The sequence below is a fragment of the Terrapene carolina genome, unplaced genomic scaffold (genome assembly GCF_002925995.2).
Source record: "Terrapene carolina triunguis isolate 2854851 unplaced genomic scaffold, T_m_triunguis-2.0 Scaffold96, whole genome shotgun sequence".
Classification (NCBI taxonomy): domain Eukaryota; kingdom Metazoa; phylum Chordata; order Testudines; family Emydidae; genus Terrapene; species Terrapene triunguis.
Window position 1 is genome coordinate 21,678,017 of NW_020664447.1, and position 17,726 is coordinate 21,695,742.

A 17,726-nucleotide genomic window follows, 5' to 3' on the forward strand; every position below is an offset into this window, starting at 1 on the left:
ATGTTTAACCCCGGAGGGAAATTTGGTGCAGCCACAACAATTTCCATAGTCAAAATATTATTAGAAAATATAAAATCCCATTTGTGGGGCATAGACATTAATGCAGAGTGCACATGGGGGTCTGAGTGTAGAGCCTCCAATGTGCGGGAAAAGGACCTGGGCAGAGGAAGTACATGAGATTGATAGCCCCAGACATATTAGTGAAGGAATCATAGGCTGATGTGCCAGTGTTCCTAAGTGACCTGTCTGGGAAATAATTTAGTTCATTTCTTTTGAGACTGATCCTAGCGAGGCTCCTTGGCTGCCGACTGTGAATTCCACCCCTGCTAGCTGACCCCATCCGAAATGCTATTTTTCTTTTCCACTTCTCAGCTGTAGTTTCCCTGCTTCTTCTACACTCTTCCGGTTCATTTAATGTTCACTTTCTCCCAGGCATCCTAGCTCTGACTGGGAAGGAAGGTAAGAGGGCGGTCTCCAAAGTTTACTCTGCCGATTGCTCAGCAGAGGGGAATTACTCAGCCTTTGCCAATGGCTAACTGCTGCACCCAACATCTTTTTGGCACTGGCAGCCTCTGCCTGCATGCATGGGAATCTGGAGTCTTGACAGAACTTCTATCTATCAGAAGATCGTGCTGACTTGGTGCCATCAGACAAGTTCAGGCTAGATTCACACACTGCTCTTCACAGCCAGTTCTTTCTGAGGGCATGGAGTTGCGTGTGTCCGAAGTCAGTCATGGGTACAAGAAAAGGAAGCAGCCGCTTCAGACCGTAATCACTTGGGGACCCCTTAAATAGGGGAAGCCTGCCAGTTTCTGCAACTCATTGGCTGGCTCTGGCTCTTTCTCTGGCAAACATACCCACCTGCTGTTGGGGTGGTAACAATGTGGGGGAAAACTGCCCTTCCAGCCCCCCTCTCCAGTCATTAGATCCAAAGGGAAGGGGGAATCTCACAATCGCTACCCCATTCCTATAGGGGTGGGGTCACTGGAATGGATGGTCACATGGTCTCTTCTTTCCAGAAGCCTTAGGTCCCACCCTTGCTTGGTTCTTTGTATGTGTTACAGCTGGTGATGAGGTGCACTGATCAGTTTGCATAGCCTGATGGGGATTCAGAATGAAGCACTTTGATCACAGCCTGTTAAAAAGGACTCCTGCAGACAAACCACAAGCTATGCTGAGTGCGCTGTGAGCATTCACCTGTGCACTAGTCACTTAGAAACACAGTGTTGCCAGCTCTTGTAATTCTGATGTCACCAGTAATGAGATTTGTGGCCCCTGCTGCAGGCAGGCTCACCATGACTCAAGATGCAGCAGCCGCCTTTGTGTGATTTTCAGACTGCCAATTCCCATGAATTTCAGTGAGCGTGAGGAATTACAGCATTTGGCGCTTCAAACTTGCAACACTTGTTAGCTCATGTTTGGTAGCCCCCAAAAGTTTGACACAGGTCAGATCAGTATTTTCTGTTTACCATTAGATAGCAGTTTGCCTTATGATTTCTCTCTTATTAGACAATGTTGGCAGTAATTGTTGTACTTGCAAAATAAAGAAATTCACAGAACATTCTCTTGTACAATATTGTTTTCTAACCTAGATGAGCATTTTTTCAATTAACCCCCTCCACCCCCAAACCTGATCCAGTGCCCATTAAAATCAATGGAAAGACTCCTACTGATTGCAATGGGCTTTGGATCAGGTCCCCTACATGTATTAAGGTGTTTTAAAACTGAAGAAACACTTTTCAGCTCTGCTTCTTAGCAAGTAAGAAATAGCTAGTGTCTGCAAGCTACCCATTTGCAGTTCTTGTAACTACAATTTCAAGATTTTCAATGTTAAATTCTTTGCTATTTGTAGATTAAGTTTCCAGCTGTTCAGATGAAAATGAAAGTGTGTGACAATGAGTGAGTGCCTGGGTGACTAAAGGGCACATTTGGAATGTATTCCCAGGGCTGGTACAATGAGAAGTCTCCAATATCAGGTTCCCTTTATTGTTCATTGTTTATTATTCTACAATACAAAGATCAGCCTAACCAGTACACATCACAAAGGGAGGGGAGGAAACCCAAGGAAACTTTTTAAAATTGTTGGGGGTTTATTTTACTGCAAAGACATTTTAGGGATGTCAGAAGGTGAGTGAGGTTTAGGACCCCTGGCTTCTCTTCCCAGCTCTGGGAGGGAGTGTGTGTGTAGTGAACAGCACAGGGGACTGACTGGAGTTAGTCTTGACTCAAAGGTTCTCTTCCTATGCTACTGATTTGCTGGCATGTCATTTAACCTCCACCTGCTTCAATTATTCTATAGGCGTGTGTCATGAAAGATAATATAATAAGAGTTTTGCAAAGCTCTATTAACTAATGTGGGTGAAGGGCATAGAGCACTTTGGCTGAATGCACACTAAATGTAAAGAATGATGATGGAGCCAAGTTTCTTCTCTGGGCCACCCCCACAATTGCTATTCCTAATTGAGGTTAATATTTCCTATTGGAGTATATTACAGACCTCAAGTTGCAGAACTTGCCTGTTTCCTGAGGAAGGAGTTGGTCAGTGCTTAAACAATGTCAGTACTAAATAAAGGACAGTCTGCAGCCAAGTACCCCTCATCAGTAGTGGCTAGCAGGTTGCCTTGGCTTCCTCTTTTATTGTTAAGAACATCTTCATAACAAAGAAGGAAGCTAACAGCTAAGCTGTTCTGAAGAGTGAACGTGACTTGGTATATTTTATGACAATAGCCACCATCACCTCACTCTTTAGCCCTGCAGAGATTAGAAACTAAACTCCCACTGGGGTAATCCTAGATTTTCACAGGAATATCTTTGAAAGGAGGCCCTAGCAATTTGTGCTTCACAGTTCCTTATTCATGACTGTGTGCCTCTGTGATCTGATAGTGGATTATTAAACCAAAATATACTGCTTTCATCAAATGCTTACTGTAAATGCCAGGTTGCCGGTTTAAAAAAGGATATCTGCTCTGCAAGACAAATCCCACTCAAGTGAGTTACATGTCTGAGTTGATTCAAATCTCCTGTTTGTGGATTACACTGGGGAGAAACCACATTCTGTTGATGGAATATATTCTAGTCTAACATATTTGCTGAAAGGGGAAAGAGAGTGAGCCACGTTCTGCTTTCAATCCCCCCCAGTCTAAATCTGGAGTCACATCACTGAAATTAATGGTGTTGCGTGGCTGCAAATTACAGCAGGTAGTGATCCAGTGGTATCTCTGCAACTCAAATTATTTCTTAAATTCTCCTTATCTACATTAGGAAGCATAGCTTAGTGGTTAGAGGCCAGGACTGGGAGGTAGGAGATACAAGTTCTTATTTCTAGCTCTGATGCAGACTTGTATGTCACCTCTGGCAAATCACTTACCTCTCTGTCTCAGATTTCTGTAATTGGGTGCCCGAGGTCCATGGTCAAATCGAGGGCTCGATTTTTGTCACCCATTCTTACCTTGAGTAGTACTGTACAAGTCATTCTGGAGTTATCAGTGGAACTACTTGGATAAGGCCAGACTGTGATACCCTTACATACATTGACTTCAGTGAGACTGCTGATGGCTTAAGGAACTATTCAACATGATTAAGAATATCAGTCTGGTCGATAGTACAATACTACTCAAGGCAAGTGGCTCAATCAGGGCCCAAGCAATTCTCTACCTACTTATGTTATGCCTCACATATATAATAATATGAATAATTTCCAGAGACAATTCACTGATTTACCATGCAGTGTCATGGTAACCATGCCTCTAAATTAATCGTGCAAATAAACAGCTAAGCTTATAAAAAAAATATCTCCCATAAATTTAAAAAAAAAATCTAATATTTATCAGCTTCTAGAACTTGAATGAAATCAACTCTCAAAATCCAAGTTGAAACATAGAAGCTCTTTTTTACAATATTGTATATTTATTGGGCATATCCAAGTAGTTCCACATGCCTGAAAAATACATGGCTACAGCTACCCTTAAGCTGAAACTAGATTTGGACATAAATCAAAATAAGGCATAAAACAAGATGCAGTTTCCCAATCAGAAAGAGAAAGACTAAACTTCAGAGTGAACTATGGGATGACACACCCATAAAGCCAGTTTCAAAGTGAAACAATAGCCAGTTTCTCAAGTGCTTGATGAGGCAGGCCTAGAGAGAACAGCCCCATCAGACAAGAGCTCTCCAAATGTAATTTTATTGCCAGCAATCTCAGAAACATGGCTCATTGAGCTGAATGTATCAAACTGTGTTCTAGATGGGCACAGTGAGCAACAGGACAGGGCTGTAAAAAAGAATTTGGACACAAATATCTTCATAGAATATTAGGGTTGGAAGAGACCTCAGAAGGTCATTTAGTCCAATCCCCTCTTCTACCTGCATTAGGGAGGATTCTTCCAAGGAGATCCAAGAGACAGCTTGTGGTTCCACTATTGCACTACATGACACTTCATGAGACCAGAGTACTTCTGTAAAAGTACTGCTACTGAGGTCAGGTCTATAAACTTACATCAGTATAACTACATCACTCAGGGGAGTGAAAAATCCCCTCTCCCTCACACAGATATATCAACCTAAGCCTAAGACAATGCTATGCCAATGGGAGGGCTTTTCCTGTTGACTGAGCTGCTGCCTTTCGCAGAGATGATTTAACTATGGCAACGGGAGAAGCTCTCATGTCAGCACAGTAGTGTCTTCACTGAAGTGCTACAGCAGCACAGCTGCACCATTGCAGTGTTTTAAGTGTAGACCTACCCGGGAGGGGGGGCAGGGAGGGGGGGAAGCCTTTTGGTAGCCAGTTGAGAACCTGTAAACATCTACCTGAGAAATAAGTTTCTCCTGAAAAAGCCTCTGCTAGCTTGATAGTAAGTGACACTTCTCAGGGGCCTTGAAAATGCATCTCCCAAAACCAAACAAACACTGGTCAGAGCAGCAAGCTCAGAAAATTCACCCCAGTAACTGTCATCAAGGTAGGGGAGTGTTCTCTAGTGGTTAGTCACGACTCCTGGGTTCTCTTTCTGGTTCTGATAGTGGATTGCCATGCAACAATGGCAAGTGACAGGACCTCCTTGAGGCAAGCTACATTAATAAGTGACGATGTTCAATGAATAACACAGATTCATAGATTTTTAAGGCCAGAAGGGACCTCTCTGTGATTACCCAGTCTGACCTGTATAATAGGCCATAAAACTTCACCTGCATCAAGCCTAAAACATAAATATTTAGAATGCAGTCACACTCTTATTGGCTAGATGTCTTCTATACACAGAGGAAGAGAACATCTGCCAATCAGGTAAGGGATTGAGAGGCTTAATTGACATTATCCCTAAGCACTTCACCAATGAGGTGAAAGGGGTGTATAAGGACGAAAGTATTTTTAATTTTTTTTGTTTCAAAAAGCAAAATGAGAAGCTTTTCCAGGTGGGTGTCCTAAGACTACAGGAGTAGCCATGCTGGAACACTGTGTATCTTGTTCTGTGTAATGCTGGATGCTTCATAGGAAGGTGTAAATTCCATATTAAGCACTTCAAGATGCAATACTATCCAGTGGGGGAAGACTTCTCCCTTTTGCTAGCACAGGTTAACAATAGTAGTGAAGATGTGGTGGCATGGGCTTCAGCACTGGATAGTCACCCCAGTACAAGCCCACTGGGGACACTGGATGCCTACCAGAGTTGCTGGCCCCCCTCTGAAGTCCATGCCACTGCATTGTTACCTGTGCTACCTAGATTAAAGACAGACATACACAAACTACTGTATGTGTTTGGCTGACCACCAAATCTGAGCAAATATCAACTTTAGGCATGTCTGGACTGCGGTTTGATTGTGGATCTGGACTTAATGACTTGGGCCCATCTCTGGTTTCTCTCCTAGCTAGTGAAACCTTGGCTCCGGCACTTTGTCAAATAAATGTCCAATTCTTTATTTAGTAACAAGCTACGCCATTTGTCTCAATATTTAAGGGACATTTAATCCTGAGAGAAGCTAGCACCATAAAGTGCTGGTGCCTTTCCTCTGGGTTCTGGGAGCATCAGCATTGCTGCATTTCCCCACTGAACCGCATTGCAGAGCAGGCATTGCTGCACATACTCCATACAGCAGAAGGCACAGAAGGAAAACAGCTAGTCTCAACCGGTCATCCTTTCTTCTGCTGCCCGGCAAATCACAGTGTGCACTGAGAGGCAACAGATGATGGCAATAACGTCTATACATTTCTCCAGTTTGGCCCTTTTGGCAACTGAGGCTTGAATGTTATTCATGGCCGTTGGTGCCAATGAGGTAACAGATGGGAGGGGCTCCTCTCTGAAGTAGGAAATTCTTAGGTCACTTTTGAACCTGGTACATAGAGCAGCTGCCCAGCTGAAAGCAGAAAGAGCATCAGCCATTCTGAGGCATTTCAATCCAACTGGGGGTGGGGGAGATCGTTTGACTGATAGCAGCCTGGTTGGCAGTCGCTTCACAAACAGCCTCCTCTGAGTGAACAGCAAAATCTGACATAAGCATTCTGAACACCTCCAGTGGCCAGCAGTCAGAACCAGTTTCTCTTGTTCCTATGAGCTGGGCCCCTGTGTAGTCATGGATGGCTTTTTGCAGTGCTCACAGCTTTTCCAGCCGAGAAACAGTCAGTTTCCATGAAGCTGGCAAGTCCTGAATTTTTACTGCTGGCTGAATGGGGCCTTCTCCATCAGCTCTGGAATAAAATTTTTACTGAGAGATTCAAATGCATGCAGAGACTGAGTCTCTGCCGACACAGAGTGTTTTATACTCTCTGTTATTCAGAATAAAATAACACACTGCAGAGAGTGTGTAAAGCATGACACAAGTGCGACCTGGACAGTTCATAAAGCCCTGACAATACTGGCTCCACTGACAGTGATGATAGACAAGATTCGACTTTATTTTTAAGTATTCCAAAGTGCTTTACAAAGCAGTGCTATCAAGAGACAATCGCTGCAGAAAACTGGTATCTTGGGCTTATGGGTTTACATTCCACCTGAGGATCTCAAAGCATTTTACTAAGGTGGGGAAGGTATCATATCCCCTTTTTACAAATAGGGAAGTTGAAGCACAGGAAGAACATAAGAACAACCACACTGGGTCAGACCAATGGTCCATTCAGTCCAATATCATGTCTTCTGACAGTGGCCAACGCCAGGTGTTTCAGAGGGATGAACAGAACAGGCAATCACTGAGTGATCCATCCCTTATTGTCTACTCCCAGTTTCTGACAATCAGAGGCTCGGGACACTCAGTTGGCTAATAGCCATTGATGGACCTATTCTCCAGGAAAGTATCTAGTTCTTTTTTGAACCCAGTTATAGTTTTGGCCTTTACAACATCCCCTGGTTCACTGTGCGTTGTGTGAAGAAATACTTCTTTTTGTTTGTTTAAACCTGCTGCCTATTAATTTCATTGGGTGACCCCTAGTACTTCTGTAACGTGAAGGAGTAAATAACACTTCCTCATTCACTTTCTCCACACCATTCACGATTTTATAGACCTCTCTCATATCCCAGTTGTCTCTTTTCCAAGCTGAAAAGTCTCAGTCTTTTTAATCTCTCCTCATACAGAAGTTGTTAACTGACTTGCCCAAAGTCACATAACAAATCAGCAGCACAATAGGGAATAAAACTCAAGTTTCTTGCATTCTACTTCTTTGCTCTAAGTCCTAGAAGATCATGCTCTCTCCCCTGCAGCAACCATTGAAGGCATGTGATAACACACCCACAGCCTGGGACACCCCATCCTCTTTTGGAGGCAGCATGGTCCAGTGGTGAGCAGACTGGCCTGGGAGCTACATGGGGCACAAGGTTTCTATTCCTGGCTCTGGTATGGCCCTGCTCTGCAAACTTGGCCAAGTCACTTCACCTCTCTGTGAATCAGTTTCTCCATTTGTAACATGGGGATGATGACACCTTTATTTGTAAAGAACTTTGAGATCTATGGATGAAGAGATAAGTATACCATAAGATCTATCATCTAAGAGATAAGTATTATTATTGTATTGACAGAGGAATCTTGGCCAGATACCAAAGTTATCTTCTACTCCTTTGAAAAACACCACACTATCTTTAAATTCCACCTGGAAAGCTAGCAGAAGTGGGAAAAGGGCCCTTGGTTTAACATGGGAGTGTCCTCCTCAAAGTGCAGTGCCCCATAGTCCCACTATTAGCATGGGACATGATCACGGAACGTAGAATGCTACCCGCCGAGCCAGTGTTTCTCAAACGGGTCCTGGGAAAGGTTTAAGTGGGTTGCACATGCCCCAGAGGTGCTCCCTGCCCTGTGTTCTCACTTCCCCTGGGCAGCAAGCAGAGGCCTGGGGAGCATGATCCAGACAGCAGCAGCATGGAGGAAGCGCCTCCAGGGTGCACACAGTGGGGACAGGCTGCTGACAGGCTGCTAGCTGTCTGCTCCCCGGCGCCAGTCACTTCCTACATGCTGCTGCTGCCCCCTGCTCTCACTTCCCCAGCAGGCAGCGGCATGGGGAGCAGGACCCAGGCAGGAAGTGGCCGGAGCCAGCAAGTGGACAGTCAGCAGTCTGGTAGCCATGGTGGCCTGGCTGTCGAGAGAGAAGGGCTGGCTGGGGCTGTAGGAGGGGGCAGGGCTGGAAGAGCCAAGTGTGGGAGGAGAGGGAAAGCAGAAGGCTGAGAAGGGGAGCAGGGGTAATGGTGGGTCTCCCCCCAAAAGAGACAAAATGCAGTTGGTCGCCTTAGTAACAAGTTTAGGAACCACTCTGAGCCATACTGACATCAGCAAGGGGAAAAAACAGGGCAGGAGCTTGGGGAGTGAGCCACACCTCTGTTTGTTCTTCACACAACGAAAATATGTTGGCTGCTGTGTGATCTTTGTGAAACCCAAGAGATATGAGTGCCCAGTGCCTACTCATTTTTGCCAGTGACTAAGGCAGATGTGTTCTGATATGACACTCGCGAGCTCTGACGCCCTCAGGCAATCTGGGATTTGTTGCTATGCAAAGAGGTTTGCTCACATCTCAGATCCTTGTCTAGTGGGTTTGCCATGATATTTCACAGGTGTGGCACTTTGCAAATTGCAAAACACCTCCCCAGGTGTCTCATTTGGCACAATGCAGCAGACAGTACTCTGCATGTGCAGAGGATGAGGCCAAGATGGGGTTCAAAGTCAGTCATGTAACAAACATGATGTTTTCAACAGGGACAATGTTTCAAGGCTTTTTACTTACTGTTGCCTGTTTTCGCTCTCCTACTCAAGCTCTCAGTGCTGCCTTCTGCCTTTGGACAGGAAACAGAACATCACAGAGCCTCATCACCAGCCAACAAGCTTCCCCAGGTTTCAATGTGAAAATATACACTGGAGTCCTAAATAGGAGGCTCCTGCCACTTGCCAACCTGCAGAGAGGCTCCCAGGCTTCTCTCACTCCCACATGGCTCTCACTATCTCTACCCCTTCATTTACTGCCACCACTTTTGGTCTCATCAATTTGGCTGCTAAGGGAGTTACTTACCGTGGACAAGGAGGTGCAGTTTGCATGTTCTTGTGAACGGAGGTGGCCTAAGTGTGCAGGCCACTTGCATGGGGATTCTCACATGCAGTTTGCACTTCCCCTTTATATGTGCATTCTCGCAACCCCTCACATACACATGAATTGCACTCAGAATGAGTTGGTTGTAGGGTGCTGAGTAGGGTGACCAGATAGCAAGTGTGAAAAATCAGGACGGGGATGGGGGGGAGGGGTGTCATAGGAGCCCATATAAAAAAAAAAGCTCCAAATATCAGGACTGTCCCTATAAAATCGGGACATCTGGTCACCGTAGTGCTGAGTCTGCATGTATCAGCAGCTCTGTAGTTTGGCAATATGTTTTTAGCACCATTTTGACAGCCTAGACATGACAGCAGCCACCAGGGATGGTTTTTAGGATAGTGAATTATATATTCCCCCCAATGTCAGAGGGAAGCACTAAAAAGTCCTTTCTGACCCTGATTTTGCAATGATTTTCATAGCATGTCCCTTCATAAGTGTAACGGGTGGCATAAAACGGATTGACAAAGCGCTCATCTGATAAAGCAAATGGCTAATAGGTTGTGAGCTTTGAATGGGCAACAACAATTCCCACTGAAGTAAATAGGAGTTGTAGGTGCTCAGAGCTTCTCAAAATCAGTCCTGAGTTTACACGACTAGACCTGTAACTCTAATAATCGTCTCCCTCCTTGCTAAATTTAGGGCTTTTTAAAAACATTGATAGATTTTGCATGGCGGCCCAGGAACCACAGCACAAGCAATTGCAAAGCATTTCAGCATTATTGTCCTGGTTCATGACTGAGATTTTTCATTAGAAAATAGCCCAGATTTGCAGTACACATTAAAAGCATATTCCAGAGCGACCATAAATGCACAATAGAGCAATGCAGAGTTTGAAGCTGATTTAGCACAGCTCAGTAAAGAATAAAAGGGCTGGCTACACAGCTTTGCCAAGCCAGAGTAGATGAATCAATGCCTTCATCTATCACACTGCGCCCTGGCACACTCACATGCAACCTCGACCGTCTTTTCCCTTTAGTTGGGAATGAATAAACAGACTCATGTACAAAGTGTCCCCAGCAATATTTACCCCACTAGCCAGGTTAAATAACAGGGATTGGAGTTAATGGGGTACGACACATACAAACATATCCTGGAACAGATTCCATGTGGGGTTGGAAGTTAGTTGCTGTTGGTATATCTGGCCGTTTGATTTACACAGGTTCCATCAAAGTTTGAAGCCATTTAATCTAGTGTATTCAGGCTCATGGTTTTTTTTCCTAATGACAAACTTTTGATTTTTTAAAAATTATCACTTTTAATTTCCTTACACCTAAGTCTCGATCCGAAGTAAGTGGTGGAAATATTCCAAAAACCTGCTGCTGATACTAAATCTAGTATTGATTTAAACATAAAATAGACATACAGCTTGCATTGAAATTTTGATATTGCATTCTCTAACCCAGCTCTGGGGATCATAGAAGGGATGTAGGCGTGGAGGAAAAGTGGAAAACTGGGACGGCATTCATGTTTTAACCCACATCAAATTCTGATCAACTACTCTCACTGGGTATGTCTACTGTAGTGTAGACGTACTCTGTGTGACCTTTTCAGATTGGTAGGACAAACAATGTAGCCAACTTTGCAGTTATTACATTTGCATCCCCTTCCCTATTTTAACCATGTAACTTTTTTCTTTATCTTTCTAGATAAAACAACTTAAAATGAAACCTGCTGCACTCCTTATTTCCTCTTATTTCTATCACAAGCTCACACTGGTTCTCTCCAGTTGCTTCTATTCCCACCAGACAGATCTTTTTAAGGTTGTAGTTTCTTCTGGAAGAGGATCAGTCATCAGTACAGGGAGAATTATTATTTTGGAATACAGTAGCATAGCACGCCAATCAAACTGAGACCCTGTTGGGGTTGGTGCCACACAAGAACGTAGTAACAGACAGTCTGCCCAGATGAGCAAAGGAACTTTCCTGACAGTCTTCTAAGGGGTAGGGTTGTGAGGGGATTCAAGAGGGAACATCTTTCAGACTGAGATGTGCACTCTGCTTTCCCCATCAGAGAGATTTATAATTTAGAATTGTGCTCTCTTCATTTGCCATTTTTTAAAATCTACAATAAAGACACCCCGGCTGAAATTATAGCAGTTGAGGTTTGGATAAAGTAACCAGATGTCCTTTTTCCCCTCCAAGACTTCTGCATTCTGTCCTGGAAACCTGGAACCAGGAAATGGGACACCCGTTTTTATGCTCAGCTTCTCCCTCACCCATGGGTCCTGCTGTGGGCTCTGCTCAGAAGCTGTTATCACCAGTGCCTGGGGAGAGCAGCTGCAGCAGGCTTGGAGGCACCACCCACCACCACCGGGGCTTGGCCAGCGGCACTGGTACCACCATCAGGCCTGGAGGAGCGAGGCCTGGCTGGCAGCAATGGCAACAGCAGCAACACTCAGGCTTGCAAAAGTGGGGCCTGACAGAGGCACCAGCCCAGAAGGTGATGAGAAGGGATGAATGCATGAAATGGGCTGCTTCGTGTCCACACTGGGAAAGGGGGGGAAGAGAAAGTCACGAAGGACCCTGTCTGCGGGTGTAAGGAAAGGCCAATTTGTTGTGATTTATAAATTATTTTCTCTGTTAGTGTTATTAAAGTGACATTCAGCTAACTTTTAAGAATGACATTAGATGTTAAATTTGTTATTTTATTATTTTTAAGTGAGAAAAAAATTGTAAGTTAAAAACATCTCTTTTTAAATTAATGGGCGCTTGAGAGCGACAGTAGAAACTGTTTTTATCATATCGTTATGGCAGGTGTCACTTGGTGGTGCTGTTACACACAGTCTTCCAAGTTCTTAGCCTGCAAGCAAATTTTGGACAGGCTGACACGTAAGTCTTGGGAAGCTGTGCTGGGTTGTTGTTAGTTTGGATTATGCAAGGTTGGATATAGAGGCAGCTTGGGTAGACAGGGAGCCGTGTGAGCAGGTGAAGAATTTGCTGTCTGCCTTGGGCTCTGATAAGAATACATTCTTGAGGCAGAGTTGCTCCCTGGGAACATCCTTGGGCTGAGATGCCTAAAAGAAGGGATTGCCCTGCATGCTGTTTGACCATCTCATCCCAGGACTGGTGAATGTGTGCAAATAAAGCAAATTTACACTTAGAGTATATCTGGATTCCATATCACCGATTTCTCTTCCACTGGAGAACTGACCTATAAGGCCCTGGACGTCTGCTGCCACTCAGCACAAGGGGGGCACTGGGGTCAGTGGAGGACACTGGTGTTGGAATAAGGGGCCGCAGTGTTAATAAATCTGTGGCAGGTATCATCCCTTCCCCTGCTCCTGTGCCGGAAAGATGCTGTGCATTTTCATTCTGAGAATGTGGCCACCTGGCATGGGAGTTGGAATCTAACACATTGCAAGCCTAGGATGCTTCTCAGCCAGAGATTGCTCTCAAAGGGGGCAAAGGGAGATGCTGTGTGCCTGACTTTTTGCCAGGCTAACAATGCACCACACAGTAGAAGCCACATTAACATGTCCTGGGTACAGCTGGCCAGAAACTGGAATTCCCGTTCCATGGGACATTCAGAAATTTAAAAAAATAATAATTCCAAAACGGAACAAAAATGAAATTTCAACATTGTTTGTGGAATGTGAATACCAAAGTTTTGTTTTGCTGAAGGAGCTAGGAGACTGGAAGCCCTAGCTCGGGAGCAATCCATCTGGTGGGCTGCCCCGAAACCAGGGACCCTGGGAACCAGGAACACAGGAAGCCCTAGAGGTCCAGGCTGGCAAAGAGCTGCAAGTCTAGGAGTTGGACTCCCAGGCTCCCCATCAGCCTGCTAGGTGGGCTGCTGAGGAGCTGGGTGGGTGAGTCAGCAGGAACCCAGGCAGGTTTTGAAACCTGGCTGCCAGGCAGGGCTATGTCAGAAACCTATGTGGTTTCTGTCAGAATTTAGTCAAAAATCAATACGTGCCCACAGAACGTTCCAATTTAGACAAATCAACCTTTCCTAATTAAAAAATATTCCATTGGAAAATTGCCAACCAGGTCTAATAAGAAGACTACTTGCAGAGTCAGGTACTGCTTGGCACGAGTAAGGGTGGCCCTTTTGTTTTTATTTGGGTATTGGCTTCTTGTGTAAGTTTCCCACGTACTAGACACGTAGCAGCAACTGAAATAAGTCCCGGGAAGGGTGGTCATAAATCCCTCTCAGGCTCTCCACTGCAATCAACCTTCCTATTCCCAAGAATGATGACAATCATTAATCAGTGGTATTGAGAAGGTAACATTTTCTTTGGTAAGGTCTTTACTGCTTTAGGCAGCCACATGCACTCCTGGCAATGTCCCTAGACAAGGCTTGCTGGCGATATACAGTATATGTCTTGCTCGGAAAAGGCTGTCTGAGAAAGCAGCTTGCTTCCCAGCTCCAATTCTAACACTTTGTAAACTTGGCAAGGCTAATGACACATGCTGGCTGGGCAGCAGGAATAACTGATGCCTGATAGATAGCCTCCTGCAAACAAACTGCACTGCACATAAGCCCTGAGCTATTCTGCAAAAGGAGGCCTTGTTGGCCTGACTTCTTTACTGCTAACAGTTAACAGACTTCCCTACCGTTCATTGTTCAGGGTCATCCTTGGCGGATCCAGGTTGGGGTTCTCCATGGACTCCATCTGAGGACAGCGTAGGAAGTAGTAAAGGGTATGGAGGGCATCAGGGGACCAGGTAATGGGCTGCTGTTGCCTGGTTTGCCGGATAGGGCTCATGCCGGGGCGGAGGGTGGTCAAACATTGCATGTGGTGCATTGCTCGTGATACCAAGTCACCTGCACAAAAGGGGACAGGAAAAGCATTTCTGAATGTTCATCCAAACCCGTATGCTTATTTTCTCAGCCAAATAAAATCACTGGCAACTGAGAAAGCCTTCTTTGTGTGTAATTATTATTTACCCACTAAGCCAATAGGCAGGTCCTGGAGCTGCCATTTTATAGTTTATTGCAGTGGTTCTCAACCTGCGGCCCAATTAGCACAGAGCTGCGGCCCATGCGACATCCTCAGGGCCACACCGGTAGTATTGGATGCAGCCCACATAACACATTGTGGGCCACATATGCGACCCACAATGGTAAATAGGTTGAGAACAACTGGTTTATTGCAATGGAAATTTAATTTCCTTTTAAATTCCTAGCCATTAGACAATGGTAGAATTAAACTACTATTTAAGTTGCTAAACTTGCCCATCATCAGGGATAGGTGTGATGATTTTGCATTATTTTTCTTTGCTATTTTAATGCTGTTTCTTTTCTTCTGAAGCCACATCCATGGGTTTCTTGCCTGCCTTTGGCTAATGAAATACATTTTGTAAGATCCTACGTCAGCACTGGGTTGGGAACATAATTTATGCAAGGGGACAGAGGCAGCATCCATGTAGGTTGCTTGTTTTGGTTCTCCCTGTCCTCTACATGTTATGAGGCCAGACCAGTTCCCTACATTGGAGCCATCTGATGCCACCTAACTAGCCCTCAAGTCCCAACTTTATGCCCAGGTTCTTATGACAGAGAGAGGGAAAGCCTCTGTCCTAGCTGGAAGTCCCTTCTTGTTGGTGTCTGCTTCTCTTATCCTCCTCACTGTTCTATAGCTGAAGATTGCTTCCAAGGAGTAACAACATCCATCTCCCTTATTAAAGGGTCAGTCCTTATATTTCTCTCTCTCTGATTTTCACAGATCTTGCTGGAAGTCTCTCTCTGATGCTGATAGAGGTCTAAACCCAAGGAGAAAGCATCCAGTTCCGTCCGAGCTGCTCAGTTCTTGGGGATTCTGAACCCTTGTCAACCTTCCTGTGTCAATACATTGGAAGACTCCCTGACTAGGCAACTGGGAGGGGGAAAGTCTATGTTACACAGCTGCTATTAAGAAGACACTAACCCTTCCCCCTCAGAACAGGAAGCTGCTGTGGGTTAGCACCTGCAGAGACCACCTTTGGCTATATAAATCCCAAGTGTTCTTCATTTGACACTTGCTTTAAACATAGCACACACCACGTTACAAACACTACAGTAGCCTGACAGAATACCACTACTGTTACAATTTACAGTAGTGGTATTCCTGTAGCACTAGTCTGAACCACTACTATAGAATACTATATATGCACAGGATCTATTTATTCCCTGGGAATCTTCTGTTGCTTTATGTTCTACAGTCCTCTAGAATCTTCACAGGAAATGTTCCTCCATTGTGTTCTATGGTTACAATGCTGGGAAAGGATGGAATTGAAAGAGCCACCAACACCAAGCTGGGTCTGAGATGGCGCCGTGAACTTAGCCACACAAAATGTGAATTCACCCCCACCCCAATTCCCAGTGCAGTTCTTAGGATGTTCTTAGGCTAATCCACTTAGGTCTAACAGCAAAAAGACCAAGTTTACTACGATGCCTGCAGCTGAACACTTTAGGGATTGATATTACACATGCTGGGGAAACACATGGCTACTGTATGTCTGAGCATTATGCAGTTATTAGTGAGTCAGATCGATAGGGTGTTAAAACTTCACTTTACAACGTGAAGCTGTGCACTCATTCGTCGCATAGTAAATTCATTTTACAAGTAGACTCCAGAGAGGAAAAAACCTCCTAATGTCTCTGCCTTTCCATTTCTGCAGCTCCTGAATCTTTCCCTAAGACCCAAACATTCTTACAAGAGTCCTATGCATCTTCTAGCTTTGGTGCTAATCCTGAATCCCACATGATCAGAAAAGAAATGCATCTGGAATTCAAATTTTCAGCAAAGAATAACATCCCACTCCCTACTTCTTTGGCAACCTCCAGACCATATTTTAAAATCAGTAGGTGACTATATCAGGACATCCATTCACTAGACGTAATGACTAAGCTGGCCAGAGCAGGGACTAGGAAAGAGGGAGAGGAAGCTGCATTCAATCATGGGCCCATGCTACAAATGCTCCCTTGTGTTCCAGCATAAATAGAGGTGTGTTAAAAGAATTTGAAAAACCTCAGATTAAGGCAAGTTGCAAAATAAATGGTGAAACCACAAGCTCTGGGCCTGGCCAGCCCCTGATATTCATTAGCCTTCAGATGACGGAGACTGGGACAGTGGTGCCAGCAGAAATTTTGCAAGGAAAACCAGGCCAGGAAAACACAAATCATTTTGGTTTATTTTAAATCAGCACTGTCAAGTAGTTTAGGCCCAAAATCTGGGGTTTGTTCACAAAAAAGAGATTTACCAAATTGATTATATCAGAAGCATTCTCAGGATTTCCCTTCTCCCCATTTTTATAATTTTTTTTGTTTAACTGAACTTTCCCCTGAAGCATCTACTAGTGTACAACAACTAGAAAGTGAACTTGTGGCCATTTGACTAACTGCTGTCAATCTGGTGCTCCGACATTAGGCTGATGAAAGCCATTTAAGCACCTACATAGCTAGAAACAGATCTTTCACCAGCACTGAATTCACTAAGACAAAGAATAAAATGCTGTAAGGGGGACATTTTATGCATAAATTAAGCATAAAACATCCTAGTGGCATAATCTGATTTCCACGAACAGCACCCTGAAACAATTACATTTTACATAACATGGAACCAATGCCGCTCATGCTGAAGCCAATGACAAAACTGCCATCGACTTCAATAGCAGCAGGCCTCATATTTTGTTTAAACAAACGATCAGTTACAGCTGAAACTCACTTAGTTCTGAGATGCTTCCAACACAAGTTGCCAAGAGAGACTGTTCCAAGGTTCGGAGCTCCAGCTGGGCATAAGCATCGGCCCGTCCATCACTGCTTATGGAGCCATCATTGTAGGGGCTGAAGTAGGCAGGCAGAGACAGCACACCTGGGGAGAGCAGAGAACAGGCCTGTTACAAGTGAAATCGCAAGGGCAGGGGAATACTCCACCATTCAGGGATGGATGGAAATACTGAAAGCACTGATTTCTGTTTGTAGTGGTGACTGGGGAATGCAATGCATGCTGCTCACTCAGCCACAGCGCTCAGAAGGTCTTTGGAACCAATTAGTGCTGTTGATTGGCAGAAGCAGAGCAGCTGGGCTCTAGGGAGCAAATGCAGATACTGTTTGCAGCCTGTAAATGCTGGAAACAAGGAGTTTGTAAAATTATTTTATTGTAAAATTATAATAAAAGCTTTGGAGAGTCTAAAGAAGCCTTTAAAGATATGTCTACACAGTAAAAAAAAAAAAAAAAAAAAAAAAAAAAAAAAAA

The 17,726-nt window shown here is 44.5% G+C and overlaps 1 protein-coding gene across 1 annotated transcript in view; it reads right to left on the bottom strand.

Annotated features, from left to right (window-relative positions):
* The window catches only part of ABTB2 (ankyrin repeat and BTB domain containing 2), a 194,821-nt gene that overhangs the window by 40,081 nt on the left and 137,014 nt on the right, over nt 1-17,726 (bottom strand). Inside the window, exons 2-3 of the mRNA XM_024213861.3 lie at nt 17,196-17,342; nt 14,107-14,317 (exon numbers count right to left, since the gene is read on the bottom strand). Of these exons, the coding sequence (XP_024069629.1) occupies nt 14,107-14,317; nt 17,196-17,342 (358 nt within the window). The remainder of the gene's footprint in view (nt 1-14,106; nt 14,318-17,195; nt 17,343-17,726) is intronic.